This window comes from Rhinopithecus bieti, unplaced genomic scaffold (genome assembly GCF_001698545.2).
Source record: "Rhinopithecus bieti isolate Rb0 unplaced genomic scaffold, ASM169854v2 scaffold_12928, whole genome shotgun sequence".
In the NCBI taxonomy this organism is placed as follows: domain Eukaryota; kingdom Metazoa; phylum Chordata; class Mammalia; order Primates; family Cercopithecidae; genus Rhinopithecus; species Rhinopithecus bieti.
The window spans coordinates 2,721,932-2,744,362 of record NW_016807614.1 but is presented as its reverse complement, the minus strand read 5'-3'; the positions used below and the strand labels follow the sequence as shown (position 1 = coordinate 2,744,362).

General features: G+C 38.9%; 1 protein-coding gene across 1 annotated transcript in view; it reads left to right on the top strand.

The window, feature by feature from the left end:
• LOC108536244 (EF-hand calcium-binding domain-containing protein 13-like) overlaps positions 1-22,431 on the top strand; it is a 192,365-nt gene that overhangs the window by 148,700 nt on the left and 21,234 nt on the right. Inside the window, exons 23-25 of the mRNA XM_017882831.1 lie at positions 5,382-5,486; positions 6,037-6,087; positions 13,662-13,766. Coding sequence (XP_017738320.1) covers positions 5,382-5,486; positions 6,037-6,087; positions 13,662-13,766 — 261 coding nt within the window. The remainder of the gene's footprint in view (positions 1-5,381; positions 5,487-6,036; positions 6,088-13,661; positions 13,767-22,431) is intronic.

Genomic DNA, 22,431 nt, shown 5'->3' with positions numbered 1-22,431 from the left:
TTAGGCCATTTACATTTAAGGTTAATATTGTTATGTGTGAAGTTGATCCTGTCATTATGATGTTAGCTGGTTATTTTGCTCGTTGGTTGATGCAGTTTCTTCCTAGCATCAGTGGTCTTTACATTTTGGCATGTTTTTGCAGTGGCTGGTACTGGTTGTTCCTTTCCATATTTAGTGCTTCCTTCAGGATCTCTTGTAGGGCAGGCCTGGTGGTGACAACATCTCTCAGCATTTGCTTGTCTGGAAAGGATTTTATTTCTCCTTCACTTATGAAACTTAGTTTGGCTGGATATGAAATTCTGGGTTGAAATCCTTTTCTTTAAGAATGTTGAATATTGGTCCCCACTCTCTTCTGGCTTGTAGTTTCTGCCGAGAGATCCGCTGTTAGTCTGATGGGCTTCCATTTGTGGGTAACCCAACCTTTCTCTCTGGCTGCCCTTCACATTTTTTCCTTTATTTCAACTTTGGTGAATCTGACAATTATGTGTCTTGGAGTTGCTCTTCTCGAAGAGTATCTTTGTGGTGTTCTCTGTATTTCCTGAATTTGAATGTTGGCCTATCTTGCTAGATTGGGGAAGTTCTCCTGGATAATATCCTGCAGAGTGTTTTCCGACTTGGTTCTATTCTCCCCGTCACTTTCAGGTACACCAATCAGATGTAGATTTGGCCTTTGCACATAGTCCTATATTTCTTGGAGGCTTTGTTCAATTTTTTTTCCTCTTTTTTCTCTAAACTTCTTGCTTTATTTCATTCATTTGATCTTCAATCACTGATACCCTTTCTTCCAGTTTATCAAATCGGTTACTGAAGCTTGTGCATTTGTCATGTAGTTCTCATGCCATGGTTTTCAGCTCTATCAGTTCATTTAAGGACTTCTCTACATTGGTTATTTTAGTTACCCATTCATCAAATATTTTTTCAAGATTTTTAGCTTCTTTGCAATGGGTTTGAACTTCCTCCTTTAACTTGGAGAAGTTTGATCGTCTGAAGCCTTCTTCTCTCAACTCATTAAAGTCATTCTCCATTCAGCTTTGTTCCATTGCTGGTGAGGAGCTGCATTTCTTTGGAGGGGGAGAGGCTCTCTGATTATTAGAATTTTCAGCTTATCTGCTGTTTTTTTCCCCATCTTTGTGGTTTTATTTACCTTTGGCCTTTGATGATGGTGACGTACAGATGGGGTTGTTGTTGTGGATGTCCTGTTTGTTAGTTTTCCTTCTAACAGTCAGGACCCTCAGCTGCAGGTGTGTTGGAATTTGCTGTAGGTCCACTCCAGACCCTGTTTGCCTGGGTATCAGCAGTAGAGGCTGCAGAAGAGTGAATATTGCTGAACAGCCAATGTTGCTGCCTGATTGTTCCTCTGGAAGCTTCGTCTCAGAGGGGTACCCGGCCATGTGAGGTGTGAGGTGACAGTCTGCCCCTGGTGGGGGGGTGTCTCCCAGTTAGGCTACTCAGGGGTCAGGGACCCACTTGGGCAGGCAGTCTGTCCGTTCTCAGATCTCAAACTCCATGCTTGGGAACCACTACTCTCTTCAAAGCTGTCAGACAGGGACATTTAAATCTGCAGAGGTTTCTGCTGCCTTTTGTTTGGCTATGCCCTGTCCCCAGAGGTGGAGTCTACAGAGGCAGGCAGGCCTTCTTGAGCTGCTGTGGGCTCCACCCAGTTCGAGCTTCCCAGCCACTTTGTTTACCTACCTAAGCCTCAGTAATGGTGGGTGCCCCTCCCCCAGCCTTGCTGCCGCCTTGCAGTTATATCTCAGACTGCTGTGCTAGCAATGAGAGAGGCCCCGTGGGCATGGGACACTCTGAGCCAGGCACGGGATATAATCTCCTGGTGTGCCGTTTGCTAAGACCCTTGGAAAAGTGAAGTATTAGGGTAGGAGTGACCCAATTTTCCAGGTGCTGTGTGTCACGATTTCCCTTGGCTAGGAAAGGGAATTCCCTTACCCCTTGAGCTTTCCCGATGAGGCAATGCCTTGCCCTGCTTCAGTTCTCACTCGGTGGGCTGCACTCACTGTCCTGCACCCACTGTCTGACATGCCCTGGTGAGATGAACCCAGTACCTCAGTTGGAAATGCAGAAATCACCCATCTTCTCTGTCACTCATGCTGGGAGCTGGAGGCTGGAGCTGTTCCTGTTCAGCCATCTTGGAACTGCCCCTCTTTTTCAAAGATTAAAAGGATGCTGGCCAGGCATGGTGGCTCATGCCTGTAATCCCAGCACTTTAGGAGACTGAGGCAGGTGGATCACTTGAGGTCAGGAGTTCGAGACCAGCCTGACCAACATGGAGAAACCCCGTCTCTACTGAAAATACAAAAATTAGCCGGGTATGGTGGCATGTGCCTGTAATCCCAGCTACTAGGGAGGCTGAGGTTGAGTCTCTTGAATTCTCCTGGTTCAGGAGAATCTCTTGAACCAGGGAGGCAGAGGTTGCAGTGAGCCAAGATTATGCCACTGCACTCCAGCTTGGGCAACAGAGGGCAACAGAGCAAGACTCTGTCTCAAAACAAAAACAAAGATGCTGTAGTAGGTAGTGATGTAATTTTGCCAGAAAATCATACCAGAACACACTTTTAGAAGTTAGCATTTATTCATTGCTTATTCTAAAAATTATGGAATAGTTATAACTTGAATTTCCTTAAATATAAGATCATATAAACTTATTTGATCATTTGCATTTTTATTCTCCAGTCAAACCTTTTAGATCATTTTTATTTATTATTTACTATTAAATCGTGGTCCTCATTTTAACTGGATTTATTTTCATTGGTTATCTATTCAGCAATAAATCTTCAATGAAAAGGACCTCCTGTACTATATGTCTTTTCTTCAGAGTTCATGTTATTGCTTCTCTCTGATTAAACTTTGTATTACAGCCTATGAGAAGGTTGATCTGGAAAAACTGATGAATAAAGTAAAAGCTGTTGCAAGTGAGAAAGAAGTGAACAAATATATATTATTCTGATTTTTTTTCAGTCAACTGATTTTACTTTTCTTAAATTAAAGATTTTAAAAGAATGATATTTTGTTTTAAAAGGCTGCTCAAAGCAAATGAAAACACACTTCATTTAAGGACAAAAAAGAATTCTGTATTTATGTCTAAGAAAATCAGACAGTTCCTTTAACTTGTTTTGTTAGGCCTTTTGATTAAACTAGAGGTCCAAGCTCATTCTTATTCAGCTTTATGATTGTCTTCAGACATGAATGCTGAGAAAATTAGCAATGGAAACCTTAACACTTGAGAGTATACTTTTCATACATTTAACCAACTGTTTGCTGATCACATAAATAATAAATGTTATTTATAAAGTAAATATAAATACTAAATGTATATGATTCCAATTCTTTACACATATTTTATATGTGTTCCAGTTAATTTTAATGTCTTTTAAAATTAGATTGTTTTTTAAAATAATTTAAACTTTTATTTTAGATTCAAGGGGTATATGTGCAGGTTTGTTACATGGGCACATTCTGTGATGCTGAGGTTTGGGGCATAAATGATCCCATCACCCGTTGTGAGCATAGTACCCAATAGGTAGATTTTCAACCCACATCCCCCTCCCCACTACCCTCTCTAGTAGTCCCTAGTTCTATTTTTGCCATTTTTATGTCCATGTGTACCCAGTGTTTACCTCACTTATAAGTGAGAACACACTGTATTTGGTTTTCTGTTCCTGTATTAATTTGCTTAGGATAATGGCCTCCAGCTCTATTGTTGCTTCAAAGGGAACAATCTCATCCTTTTTATGGCTGCATAGTATTCTGTGGTGTGTATGTAACACATTTTCTTTATCAGTCCACCATTGATGGGCACCTAGGTTGATTCCATGTATTTTCTGTGGTGAATATGTGAGTGTCTGTATCTTCTTAGTAGAACAATTTATTTTCTTCAGGATGTATACCCAGTAATGGGATTGCTGGGTTGAATGGTAATTCTGTTTTAAGTTTTTTGAGAAATCTCCAAACTGCTTTCCACAGTGGCCAAACTAATTTACATTCTAACCAACAGTGTATAAGTATTCCCCTTTCTCCACAACCTTGCCAGCATCTGTTGTTTTTGACTTTTTAATAAAGGCCATTCTGACTGGTGTGAGATGATATCTCATTGTGGCTTTGATTTGCATTTATCTGATGACTAGTGATGTTGAGCATTTTTTTCCTATGCTTGTTGGCTGTATGTATGTCTTCTTTTGAAAAGTGTCTGTTCATGTCTTTTGCCGACTTTTGAATAGAATTATTTGTTTTTGCCTATTGATTTAAGTTACTTATAGATTCTGGATATTAGACCTTTGCCATATGCATAGTTTGTGAATATTTTCTCCCATTCTGTAGGTTGTCTGTTTACTCTGTTGATGGTTTTTCTCACAGTGCAGAAGCTCTTTAGCTTAATAAGGTCCCATTTGTCCATTTTTGTTTTTGTCACAATTGCTTTTTGCATCATAAATTATATTCCAAGACCAATGTCTGGAATGGCATTTTCTAGGTCTTCTTCCAGAATGCTTACAGGGTTTTTTTGTTGCTGCTTGGGATTTTTCCTTCAAACAGTCTCACTCTGTTGCCCAGGCTGGAGTGCAGCTGGAGTGCAGTGGCACTGTCACAGCCCACCACAGCCTCAACCTCCTAGGCTCAAGCAGTCCTCCCCCTTTAGTCTCCCGAGGAGCTGGGACTACAAACACACACCACCACAGGGTTTCACTATGTTGCCCAGGATGGTCTTGAACTCCTGAGCTCAAAGGATCCTCCTGCCTTGGCCTCCCAAAGTAGGATTCTTATAGTCTGATGTCTTGCATTTAAATCTTTCATTCATTTCTAATTACTTTTTATATATGGTGAAAGGCAAATGTGCAGTTTCATTCTTCTGCATGTGGCTAGTCTGTTCTGAGAACTACCATTCTGATAAATGGCTAGCCAATTATCCAAGCACCATTTATTGACTAGGGCCTTCTTTCCCCATTGCTTCTTTTTGTCAGCTTTGTTGAAGATCAGATGGCTGTTGATCTGTGGCTTTATTTCTGGGTTCCCTATTATGTTCCATTGGTCTATGTGCCTGTTCTTGTATGTGTACCATGCTGTTTTGGTTACTGTAGTCTTATAGCATAGTTTGACGTCAGGTAATGTGACACCTCCAGTTTTGCTTTTTTTAATTAATTACACAATTTTTAAATGAAATGATCGTGTCCAGTTTCCTAGACCTTAACTTTGGCTTATCAATGTTTTAGCAACAAAACATGGTGCCACATTTTATTAATAAGCATGTAATCTCACTTTTTCCAGATTAATCAAAGATATTTATTTAGCATTAATAGAAAATGTAATTATTATTTAGAATAATTAGGTAGTTCTTTAAAATCTCATGTGTTACCATTTCTATCTGTTTGAAGGAGAGGAAGTTGATGTTGATGACATGAAAACAATTCTAGGAAACATGGGGATAGAGCTTACGGATAAAGAACTCACAGAACTGGTAAATAATCTGCCAGTTGATGGTGAGTATTTCAAATAAAAATGTAATCTTCCAGGGAGGCTTACTGTTAAACTTTGAAAACTTCTAAAACTATCTAACTTTAAAATAATCTATGACCCATATTGTGTAATTTTAAATGACCCCATTATATTTTAAAAGATTATTTTTGCCATTCAACTTTTATTTTGAGAATCAACAATTGTGCCATGTTTTCTGTCATCAGGGCTCAGTTATATCTTTTATTACTTTTGATTCTACTGAAAGATCTAAAATTTAAGCCAGGATAAATGAGAAAAAGAAAGAGAAGGGAGTGATCTAATAGGGGAAAATGGAAAATCACAAAAGAAGAAGAAGAAAAGATATGTTTCAACATGGTAGAGTGTCAGTATTAACTGCCTATATTAATAAAGTTACAACTTTCTCCACACTCTATATAATTTCACTGGTTTTCTGTAAGTCAGAAAATTTATAAGGCAGTTCATAAAGTATGTCTTTCTGAAATTATTGGTTTTATATTTTCTGTAAAGCCCCACATTGCTCTTGTGTGATCTGAACAGTGCTTCTTCTTACAGATGGAAAGGTCTATCAGAAAAGATTGCTGGATGGTATAAAGTTTCTTAGAGGTGAGGGAGATGCTTAATAAAATGCTGATTAATCTGAGATTATAATGTATGGCATTTACATAATTTCCTTGTTATTAAATTGTGAATCCTGCCACATAACATGTATATTATTACATACTTTTGTTTCTTTTATACATTAGCCTCTACTTTAAGAGATCACTTCTTATAGTGTAACTCGGAAAGAATTCCCATGCTCTCTTGGGATTTTCCAAATTTTGACAGAAGAAATTATTACAGTCAAGCTTGCACAGCAAAAAATAAAGGGAAATTACTTTTTTAACTTAAATAAAATGTTAATTGGATTGCTTATAAGACAAAGAATAAATGTTTGAAGGGATGGATATCCCATTTTACTTAATGTGATTATTATACATTGCAAGCCTACATCAAAACATCTCATGTACCCTATAAATATACACAACTACTAAGTACTCACAAAAATTAAAATTAAAAAAAATTTATGGGGCGGGGCCCAGATGGCCAATTAGAAGCAGCGGTGTTCAGAGGCTCCCATGCAAAAAAACAAAAACCATAATAAACAAGTAAATCCTTCACCGGCAACCAAGGTATCCAGATTCTTATCAAAATGACTAGAAGGCTAGTTTTACCAATGGAGAGAAGGAAGAACAGTGTGGTGCAGTGGCCCACCTGCAAGACACATGGGGAAGGAGAACCTCCTGCCCCCAGCCAAGGGAGGCAGTGAGTGAGCTTGCTACCCAGCTTTTTCCATGGGACTCTGCTTTTTCCATGGAACTGTGCAACCCACAGATCGGAAAATCCCACTCGTGAATCCATGCCACCAGGGCCTAACGTCCCAACCCTGGGATGCAGTTTCTTACAGCCTCTCAATTGGAATCTGCTTAAGCCTACTGAAATCCCAGTGGGGAGGGATGACCAGCATCAGCTGAGGCTGCCTATTGTCTAAGCCATTTGAATTGTTTGTGGGAGGGGCAGCAGCCAGCACTAGGACTTGCAACTGCCTAGCATGCTAAGCTCCCTGGGCGGGGGAAGGGTGGCACCCATTTCTATAGCTCCAGGCTGTACTTTTCCCCTTCTGGCACCAGGGAGGCTGGATGGCTTGGTCCTAAGACTTGTCCCAACAGCCCAACACACCAGCTGTGGCAGCCTGTGGCCAGAATGCCTTTTCAGGCCAAACCCTGACCCATCCTTCCTCATTGAGCAGGGCTTCCCTGCAGGATCTACAATAACTCCAGCAAGAGGCTCAGGGACAACTCGGATCTCCCTGGGCCTGAGCTCCTAGGGGGAGGGGTAGTAGCAGTCTCTGCAGACTAGCAGACTTAGCCTCTTCTCCTATCAGTTCCGAGGAATCCTGGCAGCACATACGAGTGGATTTCCCCCCAGTGAAGCACACCCTCTCCACCAAGGGACAAAGTTCTTCATTAAACGAGTCCTGTGGCTTGTGCCACCCAATTGGGTGAGACCCTCCAACAGGAGTTGTCAGACACTCTATACAGGAGTGATCCTGCTGGCATCAGGCTGGTGCTCCTTAAGATCAGAGGTCCCAGAAGAAGGAGCAGACACTCATCTTTTCTGTTTTCCAGCCTCTTTGCGTGACATCTCCAGTCACAGGAGTAAATCAGATTAATAAAGCCTGAAGTGAACGGCAAACTCCAGCAACCCTACAGAAGAGGGACCTGACTACTGAAAGAAAATCAAGCAGAAAGTGACAACAACAGCATCAACAACAACAACGAAAAAGACCTTCACAGAAACCTGATCCAAGGATCGGCAATCTCAAAGACCGAAACAAGAAAAACTAACTAAGATGAGAAGGAATCAATAAAAAAAAATGCTGAAAACCCAAAAGACCAGAGTGCCTCTTCTCCTCCAAATGATTGCAATGTCTCTCCATCAAGGGTACAGAACTGGATGGAGGATCAGATGTCTGAACTGACAGATGTAAGCTTCAGAAGATGGGTAATAAAACTACGATGAGCTACAGGAGCATGTTCTAACCCAATGCAAAGAAGCTGAGACCCTTGATAAAAGGTTAGAGGAACTGCTAACCAGAATAATCAGTTCAGAGAGGAACATAAATGACCTGATGGAGCTGAAAAACACAGCACAAGAACTTCGTGAAGCATACAAAAGTATTCACAGTTGAATCAACCAAGCGGAAGAAAGGATATCAGAGTTTGAAGACCACGTCACTGAAATGCAGAAAAGAATAGAGAAAAAAGAATGAAAAGGAATGAACCAAGCCTCCAAGAAATAGGGGACTTCATAAAAAGACCAAACCTACAATTGATTGGAATACCAGAAGGAGACAGGGACAATGGAAACAAGCTGGAAAACACACTTCAGGATATTATCCAGGAGAACTTCCCCAACCTAGAAAGACAAGCCAAAATTCAAATTCAGGAAATACAAAGAACACCCCTAACATATTCCTCGAGAAAAGCAACCACAAGACTCATAATTGTCAGATTCTCCAACGTTAAAATGAAGGAAAAAATGTTAAGGGCAGCCAGACAAAAAGGTCAGTTACCTATAAAGGGAAGCCCATCAGACTCACAGCAGATCTCTGTGCAGAAACCCTACAAGCCAGAAGAGAGTGGGGGCCAATATTCAAAATTCTTAAAGAATTTTCAACCCAGAATTTTATATACAGCCAAACTAAGTTTCATAAGTGAAGGAGAAATAAAATCCTTTAGAGACATGCAAATGCTGAAAGATTTTGTCATCACCAGGCCTGCCTTACAAGAGCTCCTGAAGGAAGCACTAAATGTGGAAAAGAAAACCAGTACCACCCACTGCAAAACATACCAAAATATAAAGACTAATGACATTATGAAGAAACTGCATCAACTAATGTGCAAAATAACCAGCTAGCATCATGATGACAGGATCATATTCACACATAACGTTATTAACCTTAAATGTAAATGGGCTAAATGCCCCAGTGAAAAGACATAGATTGGCAAATTNATAAAGGGAAGCCCATCAGACTCACAGCAGATCTCTGTGCAGAAACCCTACAAGCCAGAAGAGAGTGGGGGCCAATATTCAAAATTCTTAAAGAATTTTCAACCCAGAATTTTATATACAGCCAAACTAAGTTTCATAAGTGAAGGAGAAATAAAATCCTTTAGAGACATGCAAATGCTGAAAGATTTTGTCATCACCAGGCCTGCCTTACAAGAGCTCCTGAAGGAAGCACTAAATGTGGAAAAGAAAAACCAGTACCACCCACTGCAAAAACATACCAAAATATAAAGACTAATGACATTATGAAGAAACTGCATCAACTAATGTGCAAAATAACCAGCTAGCATCATGATGACAGGATCATATTCACACATAACGTTATTAACCTTAAATGTAAATGGGCTAAATGCCCCAGTGAAAAGACATAGATTGGCAAATTGGATAGAGTCAAGACCTGTCAGTGTGCTGTATGCAGGAGACACATCTCACATGCAAAGACACACATAGGCTCAAAATAAAGAAATGGAGGAATATTTGCCAAGCAAATGGAAAGCAAAGAAAAGCAGGGTTTGCAATCCTAGTCTCTGATAAAACAGACTTTAAACCATCAAAGATCAAAAAAGCCAAAGAAGGCCATTACATAATGGTAAAGGGATCAATGCAACAAGAAGAGCTAACTATCCTAAATATATATGCACCCAATACAGGAGCCCCCAGGTTCATTAAACAAGTTCTTAGAGACCTACAAAGAGACTTAGACTCCCACACAATAATAGTGGGAGAATTTAATACCCCACTGTCAGTATTAGACAGATCAACGAGGCAGAAGATTTACAAGGATATCCAGGACTTGAACTCAGCTCTGGACCAAGCAGACCTAATAAACATCTACAGAACTCTCCACACCAAATCAACGGAATATACATTCTTCTCAGTGCCACATGGCAGTTATTCTAAAATTGATCACATAATTGGAAGTAAAACACTCCTCAGAAAATGCAAAAGAACTGAAATCATAACAGTCGCTCAGACAACAGTGCAATCAAATTAGAACTCAGTATTAAGAAACTCTCTCAAAACCACACAATTTCCTGGAAGTTGAACAACCTACTCCTGAGTGATTCCTGGGTAAATAATTAAATTAAGGCAGAAATCAAGATGTTATTTGAAACCAATGAGAACAAAGAGACAATGTATCAGAATCTCTAGGACACAGCTAAAGCAGTTTACAGCACTAAATGCCCACATCAGAAAGCTAGAAATACCTCAAATTGACAACCTATCATCACAAATAAAAGAGCTAAAAAGACAAGAGCAAAGTAATCCAAAAGCTAGCAGAAGACAAGAAATAACTAAGATCAGAGAGGAATTAAAGGAGATAGACACATCAAAAACCTTCCAAAAATCAACGAATCCAGGAGCTGGTTTTTTGAAAAAATTAACAAAATAGATAGACTGCTAGCTAGCCTAATGAAGAAGAGAGGGAAGAATCAAATAGACATGATAAAAAAAAAATGATAGGTAGAATATCACCACTGACCCCTCAGAAATGCAAACTACCATCAGAGAATACTATAAACACCTCTACACAAATAAACTAGAAAATATAGGAGAAATGAATAAATTCCTAGATGCATACACCCTCCCAAGACTAAACCAGGAAGAAGTTGAATCCCTGAATAGACCAATAACAAACTCTGAAATTGAGGAAGTAATTAATAGCCTCCCAACCAAAAAAAAAATGACCAAAAGGATTCACAGCTGAATTCTACCAGAAATACAAAGAGGAGCTGGTACCATTCCCTCTGAAACTATTCCAAACAATTGAAAAGGAGGAACTCCTCCCTAACTCATTTTATGAAGCCAGCAACATCCAGATACTAAAACTGGGAAGAGACAGAACAAAAAAAGAAAACTTCAGGCCAATATCCCTGATGAACATCGATGCAAAAATCCTCAATAAAAAACTGGCAAACCGAACCCAGCAGCACATCAAAAACTTATCCACCATGATCAAGTCGGCTTCATCCCTGGGATGCAAGGCTGGTTCAATATACACAAATCAATCAACATAATCTATCATGTAAACAGAACCAAAGACAAAAACCACATGATTATTTCAATAGATGCAGAAACGGCCTTTGGTAAAATTCAACATCCCTTCATGTAAAATAAACTATGTATTGATGAAACATATCTCAAAATAATAAGAGCTATTTATGACAAACGCACAGCCAATATCATATTGAATGGGCAAAAGCTGGAAGCATTCCCTTTGAAAACCAGCACAAGACGAGGATGCCTTCTCTCATCACTTCTATTCAATATAGTATTGGAAGTTCTGGCCAGGGCAGTCAAGCAAGAGGAGGAAATAAAGAAATACCTCTCCATAATAATTTCTCTACAAATTTCCCTAATCATAACATTTATAGCTACAGAATTAATCTTATTCTATATCCTATTTGAAACCACTCTCATTCCCACCCTAATTATTATTACCCGATGAGGTAATCAAGCAGAACGCCTCAACGCAAGCACATATTTCCTATTTTANAATACAACTTACAAGGGACATGAAGGATCTCTTCAAGGAGAACTACAAACCACTGCTCAAGAAAATAAGAGAGGACACAAACAAATGGAAAAACATTCCATCCTCATGGATGGAAAGAATCAATATTGTGAAAATGGCCATACTGCCCAAAGTAATTTATAGATTCAATGCTATTCCCATTAAACTACCATTGACATTCTTCCAAAATTTGAAAAAACTATTTTAAACTTCATATGGAATCAAAGAAGACTCTGTATAGCCAAGACAATCATAAGCCAAAAGCACAAAGCTGGAGGCATCATGCTACCTGACTTCAGACTATATTACAAGGCTACAGTAACCAAAACAGCATGGTACTTGTACCAAAACAGAGATATAGACCAATGGAGTAGAACAGAGACCTCAGAAATAACACCACACATCTACAACTATCTCATCTTCAACAATCCTGACAAAAGAAAGCAATGGGGAAAGGATTCCCTATTCAATAAATGGTGCTGGGGAAACTGGCTAACCATATGCAGAAAACTGAAACTGGACCTCTTCCTTATACCATACACAAAAATTAACTCAAGATAGATTAAAGATTTAAATGTAAAACCCAAAACAATAAAAACCCTAGAAGAAAACCTAGGCAATACCATTCAGGGCATAGGCATGGGCAAAGACTTCATGACAAAAACACCAAAAGCAATTGGAACAAAAGCCAAAATTGACAAGTGGGATCTAATTAAACTAAAGAGCTTCTGCACAGCAAAAGAAACTACCATCAGAGTGAACAGGCAACCTAGATAATGGGAGAAAATTTTTGCAATCCACCCATCTGACAAAGGCCTAATATCCAGAATTTACAAGGAACTTAAACAAATGTACAAGAACAAAACAACCCCATCAAAAAGTAGACATAGCAAGTGAACAGACACTTCTCAAAAGAAGACATTTATGCAGCCAACAAACATATGAAAAAAAGCTCAACATCACTGATCATCAGAGAAATGCAAATCAAAACCGCAATGAGATACCATCTCATGCCAGTCAGAATGGCAATTATTAAAAAGTCAGGAAACAATAGATGCTGGCAAGGCTGTGGAGAAATAGGAATGCTTTTACACTGTTGGTGGAAGTGTACATTAGTTCAACCATTGTGGAAGACAGTGTGGCGATTCCTCAAGGATCTAGAACCAGAAATACCATTTGACCCAGAAACCCTATTACTGAGTATATACCCAAAAGAATATAAGTTATTCTACTGTAAAGACACATGCACACATGTTTACTGCAGTATTATTTAAAATAGCAAAGACATGGAACCAACTCAAATGCCCATCAATCATAGACTGGATAAAGAAAATGGAGTACTTATACACCATGGAATACCATGCAGCCATAAAAAGGAATGAGATCATGTCCTTTGCAGGGACATAAATGAAGCTGGAAGCCATCATCCTCAGCAAACTAAAACAAGAACAGAAAACCAGACACCACATGTTCTCACTTATAAGTGGGAGGTGAACATTGGGAACATATGGACACAGAGAGGGGAACAACACACACCAGGGCCTATTGGGGATGGAGGTCAGGGGAGAGAACTTAGAGGATGGGTCAATAGGTGCAGCAAAGCAACATGGTACATGTATACCTATGTAACAAACCTGCACGTTCTGCATATGTATCCTGTTTTGTTTTGTTTTTTTTTTCTCAGAATAAATTTTTAAATTTTTTTTTAGAAAAAAAGAAAATGGGAATGGAAAATCCAGCATCCCTTAACATAACTAGAAGTTAATTGTAAAAATAAATACAATGAAAACCAGAAAAAATGAGTTAGAAACATTGGGTTGTCACCTTGCTGAAATTCTGTGAGAAGTAATTTAGTCACCTTTAAAACTTTATACCGGGTATGCTTATCATGACTGTTAAAACAAGCTCTAATTCTGTTACTGACTCTTTGTACACCTGTAAATGTCTTATTAGTATTTGGTCTTTTGTATGAAAATATTAACTGTAATCCTAAGAAATTGATCCCACATTTTAGAGACGTTAACTTTTGCTTGTATATCTCTCTTTTAATAAGGAGGGAAGATTGACTCCAGCAAAGTGGGCATGGTTTTGGGAAACATGGGCATAAACCTCACTGAAAAAGAACTTGAAGATCTAACACAAAACCTACCAGTTGATGGTGAGAATTTTAGATATTACTGAACCCTACAGAAGAACTAGTCTTATAAATCTATTTATAACAATCATTAAAAATGTTATTTGGACCTGGATTCAGTGGTGTTTACCTGTAGTCCCAGCTATACTGGAGGCTGAGGCAGGAGGATCACTTGAGGCCAGGAGTTCAAGGCTGCAGTGCACTATGCTTGTGCCTGTGAATAGCCACTGCACTTCAGCCTGGGCAACAGAGCAAGACTCTGTCTCTTTTTAAAAAAAAAAAAAAAAAAAAAAAAGTGTTTATTTGGTATCAAGAAAGCATTCTGAAAACCTTAGAGGAAAAACTCGAGTCCAAAGGAAGAACACATGCTATTTCTTGCTCATTGCATGTGTATTTGGAGAAAGATTTCATGATCATGATTCATTCTCTCTCTCTTTCTCTCTCTCTCTCTGCTTTCCTATTCTCTCTCTCTCCCTCTCCCTCTCTCTCTCTCTCTCTCTCTCTCTCTCTCTCTGTGTGTGTGTGTGTGTGTGTGTGTGTGTGTGTGTGTTTATATTCAACTTTTCTTTGTATTCCCTGTAAGGTAGGGAGAATTGATAGGTATTGCTCAAATTCCAATCCACACCTTTGGCCACATTTGCTAATAGGTGACATCAGTATTTATTTTTTTAAGGGCACTTAGTCTTTTATGTTTTCTTCCCTTTTACTATGGCCAGGTAGACCTGCTATACATGACACCCATCTGAATCAGTGTTTGTCTGTCTCTCACTTTCATATGGGTCCTATGGGGAAAAGTTTATGGTGGACAATTTAAACCAGCTCCTCTCCTTTTCCATTTCCCCTGATGCTGGCATGTATACATTGTATTAACCTTTTTTCAAATAACAGTGGTAAAATTTGAGACCCGGTTTTAGGTTGGAGAGTAATGAAATAGACTATACCCACAGTCCATATCTGCCTGAATCTTTTAAAGTGCTACTGGCTTATGAGAATATATACCTCAAGAGATTTGGACTCTAAAAATTGTCAGTCATTTCCTGGGACTGTATTTATCTTGGGGATCTATGGTAAGCAGTAATTTATTATAGGCAGAATTTCAGAATTTCTGAAACCCCCGGCCAAAATAAAATCTCCACCTTATTATTAATACCTAATCCTGCCCTGGGTTTGTAATGTTATTTTATAACCTTAAGTAAGGAAGTTGTTGAACTATTACTAAAAATAAATGAAAGTGTTAACAGGGCCACCAATAGGCCAGAAAATACACAGAAAGAGGAAAATTAATCTGGCAAAATTGTGGATTTGGTGGACGGTACTAGAAGAATATAGTGAAAGAAAGTTAACAGAGAAAGACAAGTAAGTGGGAGAGAAGAAAAGAGAAATACCAGTGGTGGATAATAATTGGAACACCCCCAATAATTATCTGAGAAAGGTAGTGATTGTTATCATTCAGCCATCCCAAATAAAAGTTTAAAATGAAATAGGGAACTTTGTAAAGATAATGAGTTAAATGTACACATGTACTTTTATTTTAGGTGTGGTTGTGCTATTTTAGTATTATATTTTCTTTTTTGAGTTGATGCATTTGTCATTATAAAATGTCCCTTTTTACTTCTTGTAATTTTTCTTGCCTTAAATACTACTTTGTCCATATTACCAGTGTTACTAGCTTTTTTTCTGTTTTCATAGTGTATCTTTTCCCTCTTTTGATTTTCAGCTATCTGTGCCCACATTGTTAAAGTGTATGTCTTGTATACAGCATATATTTAGACTCCATTTTTTGAGTCTGACAATCTCTCGTTTTTCTCTTTTGGTTAGTTTTTAGTACAGTTAATGTAATTACTGACATACATCTACAGTGCATGATTGCTGAGTTTTGACATATGAGTATACCTGTGTAACCCAAACATCAAGATATAGAACATTATTGTCACTCCGGAAATTTCCTTCATGCTCCATCCCAGTTAGTTCTCACCCTACCCTAGGAGCAACCAATATGCCAATTTTTTTCTACCATCAATTTTACCTACCCCAAAACATATAAATGGCTCATATAGTAACTACTCTTTTGTATAAAGCCTCTACTTTATATATATATATATATTATGCTGCAACATAATTATTCCAAAAGTTGGTGTCATAAAGCAACTACTCGTTATGCTCACAGATTCTGTAGGTCAGGAATTCAGACAGGACATAGTGAGAATGGTTTATCTCTGATTCATGATGTCTGGGACCTCAGCTAGAAAACTCAGAAGTTAGGGTTCAGATTCATCTATGAGCTCATTCTCCCAAGTCTGGCAGTTGATGATAGTTATTGGACTGGGGCTGGAGAGGGTCTCTGCTTCTCTCCAAGTGTGTTCTCCATATGGTCTCACTGCATGAGCTATTTTGGGCCCCTGTATAGCACAGTTGTTGGGTACCAAATTGAAACATTCTGACAGAGAGAGAGAGAGAGAATGCCAGATGAAAACCATCCTTTGTGTGATATAGCCTCAAAAGTCACATAGCATCATTTTCACCAAATGTTATTGTCAAAGCCATGGCAAAAGTCTAAGTCTAAAGCTTGACTCAGTCTAAGCTCTTGGTGGGAGATGTATCAGTTAATGTTTTCTTTTTCTGTTTTTCTTTTCTTTTTTTTTTTTAGACAATCTCGCTCTGTCACCCAGGCTGGAGTGCAGTGGTGTGATCTTGGCTCCCTGCAGCCTCCTCCTTCCAGGTTCCAGCAATTCTCATGCCTCAGCATCCCAAGTAGCTGGGACTACAGGCACACACCACCACGCCCAGCTAATCTTTTTGTATTTTTAGTAGAGACGGGTTTTCGCCATGCTGGCCAGGCTAGTCTCCAACTCCTGACCTCTAGTGATCCACAGGCCTCAGCCTCCCACAGTGCTGGGATTACAGGCATGAGCCACCACACCCGGCTGCATCAGTCACATTTTAACAAGAGGACGTGGGATGGGATATATATCTCAGCCATTTTTTGAAAATATGGTCTGCCAAAACTTCTTTTACTAAGCATAACTGTTTTTAGATTCATCCATGTTGTTGCTTGTATCGGTAATTCATTTGTTTTCATTGCTGAGCAATAATCTATTGTACAAATCTATTATAACATGTTTATCTCTTCTATTGTTGGATGCAGATTTTTACTAGTATTTTACTATAATGAATAACGCTGCTATGAACATTCTTACACAAGTTATATGTGGACTTGTGTTTTCTTTCTCTTGGTGTAGGGAAAAGAAAGAGAGATCAGACTGTTAATGTGTCTATGTAGAAAGGAAAAATGTAAGAAGTTTCGTTTTGACCTGTACCCTGAACAATTGCTTTGCCCTGAGATGCTGTTAATCTGTAACTTTGCCCCAGCCACTTTGCCCCAACCTCTTTGCCCCAACTTTGAGCTCACAAAAACATGTGTTGTATGGAATCAAGGTTTAAGGGATCTAGGGATGTGCAGGATGTGCCTTGTTAACAAAATGTTTACAAGCAGTATGCTTGGTAAAAGTCATCACCGCTCTCTAGTCTCGATAAACCAGGGGCACAGTGCACTGCAGAAAGCTGCAGGAACCTCTGCCCTGGAAAGCTGGGTATTGTCCAAGGTTTCTCCCCATAGGATAGTCTAAAATATGGCCTCATGGGAGGCGAAAGACCTGACCATCCCCCAGCCTGACACCCATGAAGGGTCTGTGCTGAGGTGGATTAGTAAAAAAGGAAAGCCTCTTGCAGTTGAGATAGAGGAAGGACTCTGTCTCCTGCCTGCCCCTGGTAACTGAATGTCTCAGTATAAAACCCAATTGTACATTTGTTCAATTCTGAGATAGGAGAAAAACCGCCCTATGGCAGGAGGCGAGACATGTTGGCAGCAATGCTGCTTTGTTATTCTTTACTCCACTGAGATGTTTGGGCAGAGAGAAACATAAATCTGGCCTACGTGCACATCCAGGCATAGTACCTCCCCTTCAACTAAGGTATGAAGAGATTATTTTGCTAACATGTTTTCTTGCTGACCTTCTCCCTATTATCACCCTGCTCTCCTACCTCATTCCTCTTGCCGAAGTAGTGAAAATAATAATCAATAAAAACTGAGGGAACTCAGAGACCGGTGCCAATGCAGGTCCTTGGTATGCTGAATGTCAGTCCCCTGGGCCCACTGTTCTTTCCCTATACTTTGTCCCTGTGTCTTATTTCTTTTCTCAGTCTCTCATCCCATCTGATGAGATATACCCACAGGTGTGGAGGGACAGGCTACCCCTTCACTTGGGTAAATACCTAGGTATGGAAATGCTGCATCATAAAGTAGATGCATTTTTAGTTTTAAAAGAAATTGCTAGAGATTTTTCCAAAGTGGATGCACCATTTTATACTACCACCAACAATGTCTAAGAGTTCTATTCGCTTCACTCTTTACCAGCATTTGGTGTTATCAATATTTTTGATTTTAGTCCTTCGAGTCAGTGTGTGGTGGTATTTCAATGTTGTGTTAATTTACATTTCCCTGATGACTAATGATATTGGATACTTTTTCAACTGCTTGATAGCAAGTTATATACTTTCCTTTGTAATGTTTCTGTTCAAATTGTTTTGCCCACTTAGGGATGTTTATTAATAGAGTTCTAGGAATTCTTTATATATCCTGGATACTAGCCGTTTCTCAGATATGTTTTCTCTCAGTCTATGGTTTGCCTGTTCATTTTCTTAATGGTGTTTTTTGGTGAGCAAAAGTTGTTAATTTTGATGAAACCTTACTTAGATTTTTCTCTTTCTTTATGATTATTGCTTTCCATATCTTATCTAGAAAATCCAAGTTACAAAGATATTCTCCTATGTTTTCATCTAAAAGCTTTAAGTTTTTAACTTTTACAATTAAGTCAGTTGATCTATCTTTAATATTTGTGTATGGTGTGATGTATGAGTTGAAGTTCACTCTTTTCTATATGGATGTCTAGTTATTCCAACATCGTTTGTTGAAAAGAGTTTCTTTCCCCATCAAAATGTTTTGGTATCTCCATTGAAAATCACATGACTTTGTAAGTTCAATTTTTTTTTTTATCCCCAGCATTGTTCTTTCTTCTTTCTCTTCTTTTTTCCAGCCATAACACCCTGAATATGACCAGTCTTGTCTTTTTCCCACAATTGCTTTAGATATTCTAGGTTCTTGTTTTCTATATAATTTTAGAATTAATTTGTCAATCTCTACACACACAAAAAAAGCATACTGGAATTGCCATCAATGTATAGATTAATTTTGCAAGAACTGACATATTGATCATATTGAGTCTTCCAACTGATAAATAATGGACTATATTTATTTAGGTATTTAATTTCTCTTAGCAATGTTTTATAGTTTTCAGTGTAAAAGTCTTTTTATATCCTTGGTTAAACTTATTTCTAATATTTAATGTTTTCCAATGCTATTGGAAGTGGAGTTCTTGAAATTTTATTTTCAAATTATTTCTTGGTAGTGAGGAGAGCAAAGATCACCTGATAGCCATCACGCAGACCTCCAGGGACAAAAGTCCTTATCAGAGGAATTTGGAAGTAGTTAGACTTCCCTATTATCTAAAGCCACCATCTGGTAACAGGTTTTTTTTTCCAAAAATGTATAAGAAACTAGAATTTCTATACATCTCTGAAATGCATGCATGTCAAAACTCATTGTGCAACCCTTGCTGGCATCAAGGCACCAAAATGTCTACAAATGTAATTATTTATCATGAAGTATGTGGCTAAGATGATCCAAATTACCCTTAAGCTCCCACTTTAAGGTCCATAAATACCCCTAAGGAAAATCCACCGTTACACACTCATTCCTATCTTGCCAAAGTGCCCCACTGCACTCTTTTGCAGTGCTTGCCTTTTCAAACCTATATTGTGGTCCATAAATTATTCTTACTACCCACAAACCAATCACTTTTCATTGCCAGGGCTCTGACACCTCACCCGGCAGGTAGTATATAAAAAAAATAGCTGATTTTGGTATATTAACTTTATATTCTGTGACTTTGCTAAATTATTAATTCTAATAGTTGTTTTGTAAACTCCTTAGGATTTTTTACATAAACTGTCATGTCATCTGTAAATAGAGAAAGTTTTACTTCTCCCTTCTAAATCTTTTCACTTTTTTTTTTTATACTTTAAGTTCTGGGGTACATATGCAGAATGTGCAATTTTGTTACATAGATGTACGTGTGACATGGTGATTTGCTGCACCCATCAACCCATCACCTACATTAGGTATTTCTCCTAATGCTGTCCCTCTTCCAGCCCCCCATCCCCAGACAGGCCCTGATAATGTGATGTTCCCCTCCATGTGTCCATGTGTTCTCATTGTTCAGCTCCCACTTATGAGTGAGAGCATGCAGCGTTTGGTTTTCTGTTCTTGTGTTAGTTTGCTGAGAATGATGGTTTCCACCTTCATCCATGTCCCTGCAAAGGAGGTGAACTCATCCTTTTTTATGGCTGCATAGTATTCCATGCTGTATATGTGCCACATTAAGTCTTTTCACTTTTAAGCCTAGGAACAAGGCTAATGGCTTCCCTCTGTCCCAGTACCCCAACCAACCCCATCTAGATTTTCATCATCTCTTGGTTCCCCTTTATCCAGGCCATACCTTTGTAAATAAATTCATTATTTGATGCTCCATTTAAAGATATATTTTACCTGCCAGAGCCTGAATGATATGGCTCTCTTTCTTTTCCTATTCTTACATGTCTTTGATTCCTTTTTCTCTTAATCAGCCCATCAGAGCAAAATACATTTTATTGGTTTTTCAAATAACTAGCTTTTGTATTCATTTGTATTTTCACTGTCTTTCACTGTTTTTTATTTTATTAATTTTTATCTTTACCTGTATTAATAATACAGGTATTAATTCCAATCTCATAGGTTTGTGTTTCTTCCTCTATGGTTGCCATCCCCCACCTTGGGTGGCATGCTTAGTTCCTTTTTGTCTTTCTGCTTTAATAATGAAGTTTAAACCATACATTTACTTCTGAATGCAGCTTCACTGAGTCTTCTTTAAATACAATTTCCTATTACACATTTCACAACAGACTATTTTTGAACTTATACAGTGGAAAGAAGCTTCTGTTCAGACATATTTGTACTTTCACCACTTGAAACTTTCACCACCAGAATGAACATTTCTGCCCACCTGTTTTACTTCTTCTTGGCTTTTTAGGAGTCACAGGAACTGGAAATACCTCACGCTGGCCTTTATTGGCCTTCATTAGGGTCTTTAGAATTTTATGTGCCAAGTGTTTCAAAACCAAGTCTACTGCTTCTCAGTTCTATTCCCATGCTCTGACACTTTCCTGGTGCTTTCCTAGTCCATGGGGGAGAGAGTCCCATGCCCATTCTTCCTTCCAGGACACTATCAGAGCCTAAGGCTTGATATAGGCCTAGCAGCCTGTAGAGATCAGTAGCATTTGATTCCCAAAAGGCAAACAGCTTGGAGGTGGTAGTAAAAGAGACAATGATTCCTATTTAGGTCTCCATATTTGCAGATCCCTTCCAGAACTTTGATTATGGTTGGATACGGTAAATACAAAAGAAGAACATTACATGCAGTACATCTACACCGTGAAATTCTATGCAGGCATTTAAAAAAAAGTGATCACGTCCTTTGCAGGGACATGGATAGAGCAGGAGGCTCTATCCTTGGCAAACTAACACGGGAACAGAAAACTAAATACTGCACCTTCTCATTTATAAATAGGAGCTAAATGATGAGAGCACATGGGCATATAGAGGGGAACAACAGACACTGGGATCTACCCAAGGGTAGAAGTTGGAAGGAGGGAGAGGAGCAGAAAAAGTAACTATTGGGTACGAGGCTTAATACCTGGGTGATGAAATAATCTGTACAACAAACCCTCATGACACATGTTTACCTGCATAACAAACCTGCACCTGTATCCCTGAACTTTAAAAAAAAGTTAAAAAAATTACACGTAAATGAAGTTTTCCTTGTCACACAGAATGTTTTTATTCCTGCTAATAGATTCCTTATGATTTGAGATACATTTAGAATATTTTAATGAAATAAAACTCCTTGAGGGCCTAGTTCTCAGTGGAAATCCCCCAATTAAATAACCTATGGCAGAGAGCCCTTCTATTAATTTTTTTAAATTTTTCGTTAAAACCAGCTGGGCCATCAAAAGACAAAAGGATTTAGTTGACTCCCCACCATAGCAAACCATACACAAAGCTGAAAAAGCACTAATCCCCTTCAAAGATCTTATCTTTTTCCATGATGGGCTTGATTACCTATAATAGTTCAGTTGAACGAAAACACGTTTTCATGCTGTCCTGACCTGTAGCTGGTGTTGACACAGAAATTATTTGTGTCCAGGAATACTTGAATAGATGTAGATTAAGGATCAAAAAATTCTTCTTGGCCGGGCGCGGTGGCTCAAGCCTGTAATCCCAGCACTTTGGGAGGCCGAGACGGGCGGATCACGAGGTCAGGAGATCGAGACCATCCTGGCTAATACGGTGAAACCCCGTCTCTACTAAAAAATACAAAATCTAGCCGGGTGAGGTGGCGGGCGCCTGTAGTCCCAGCTACTCGGGAGGCTGAGGCAGGAGAATGGCGTAAACCCGGGAGGTGGAGTTTGCAGTGAGCTGAGATCCGGCCACTGCACTCTAGCCTGGGCGACAGAGCGAGACTCCGTCTAAAAAAAA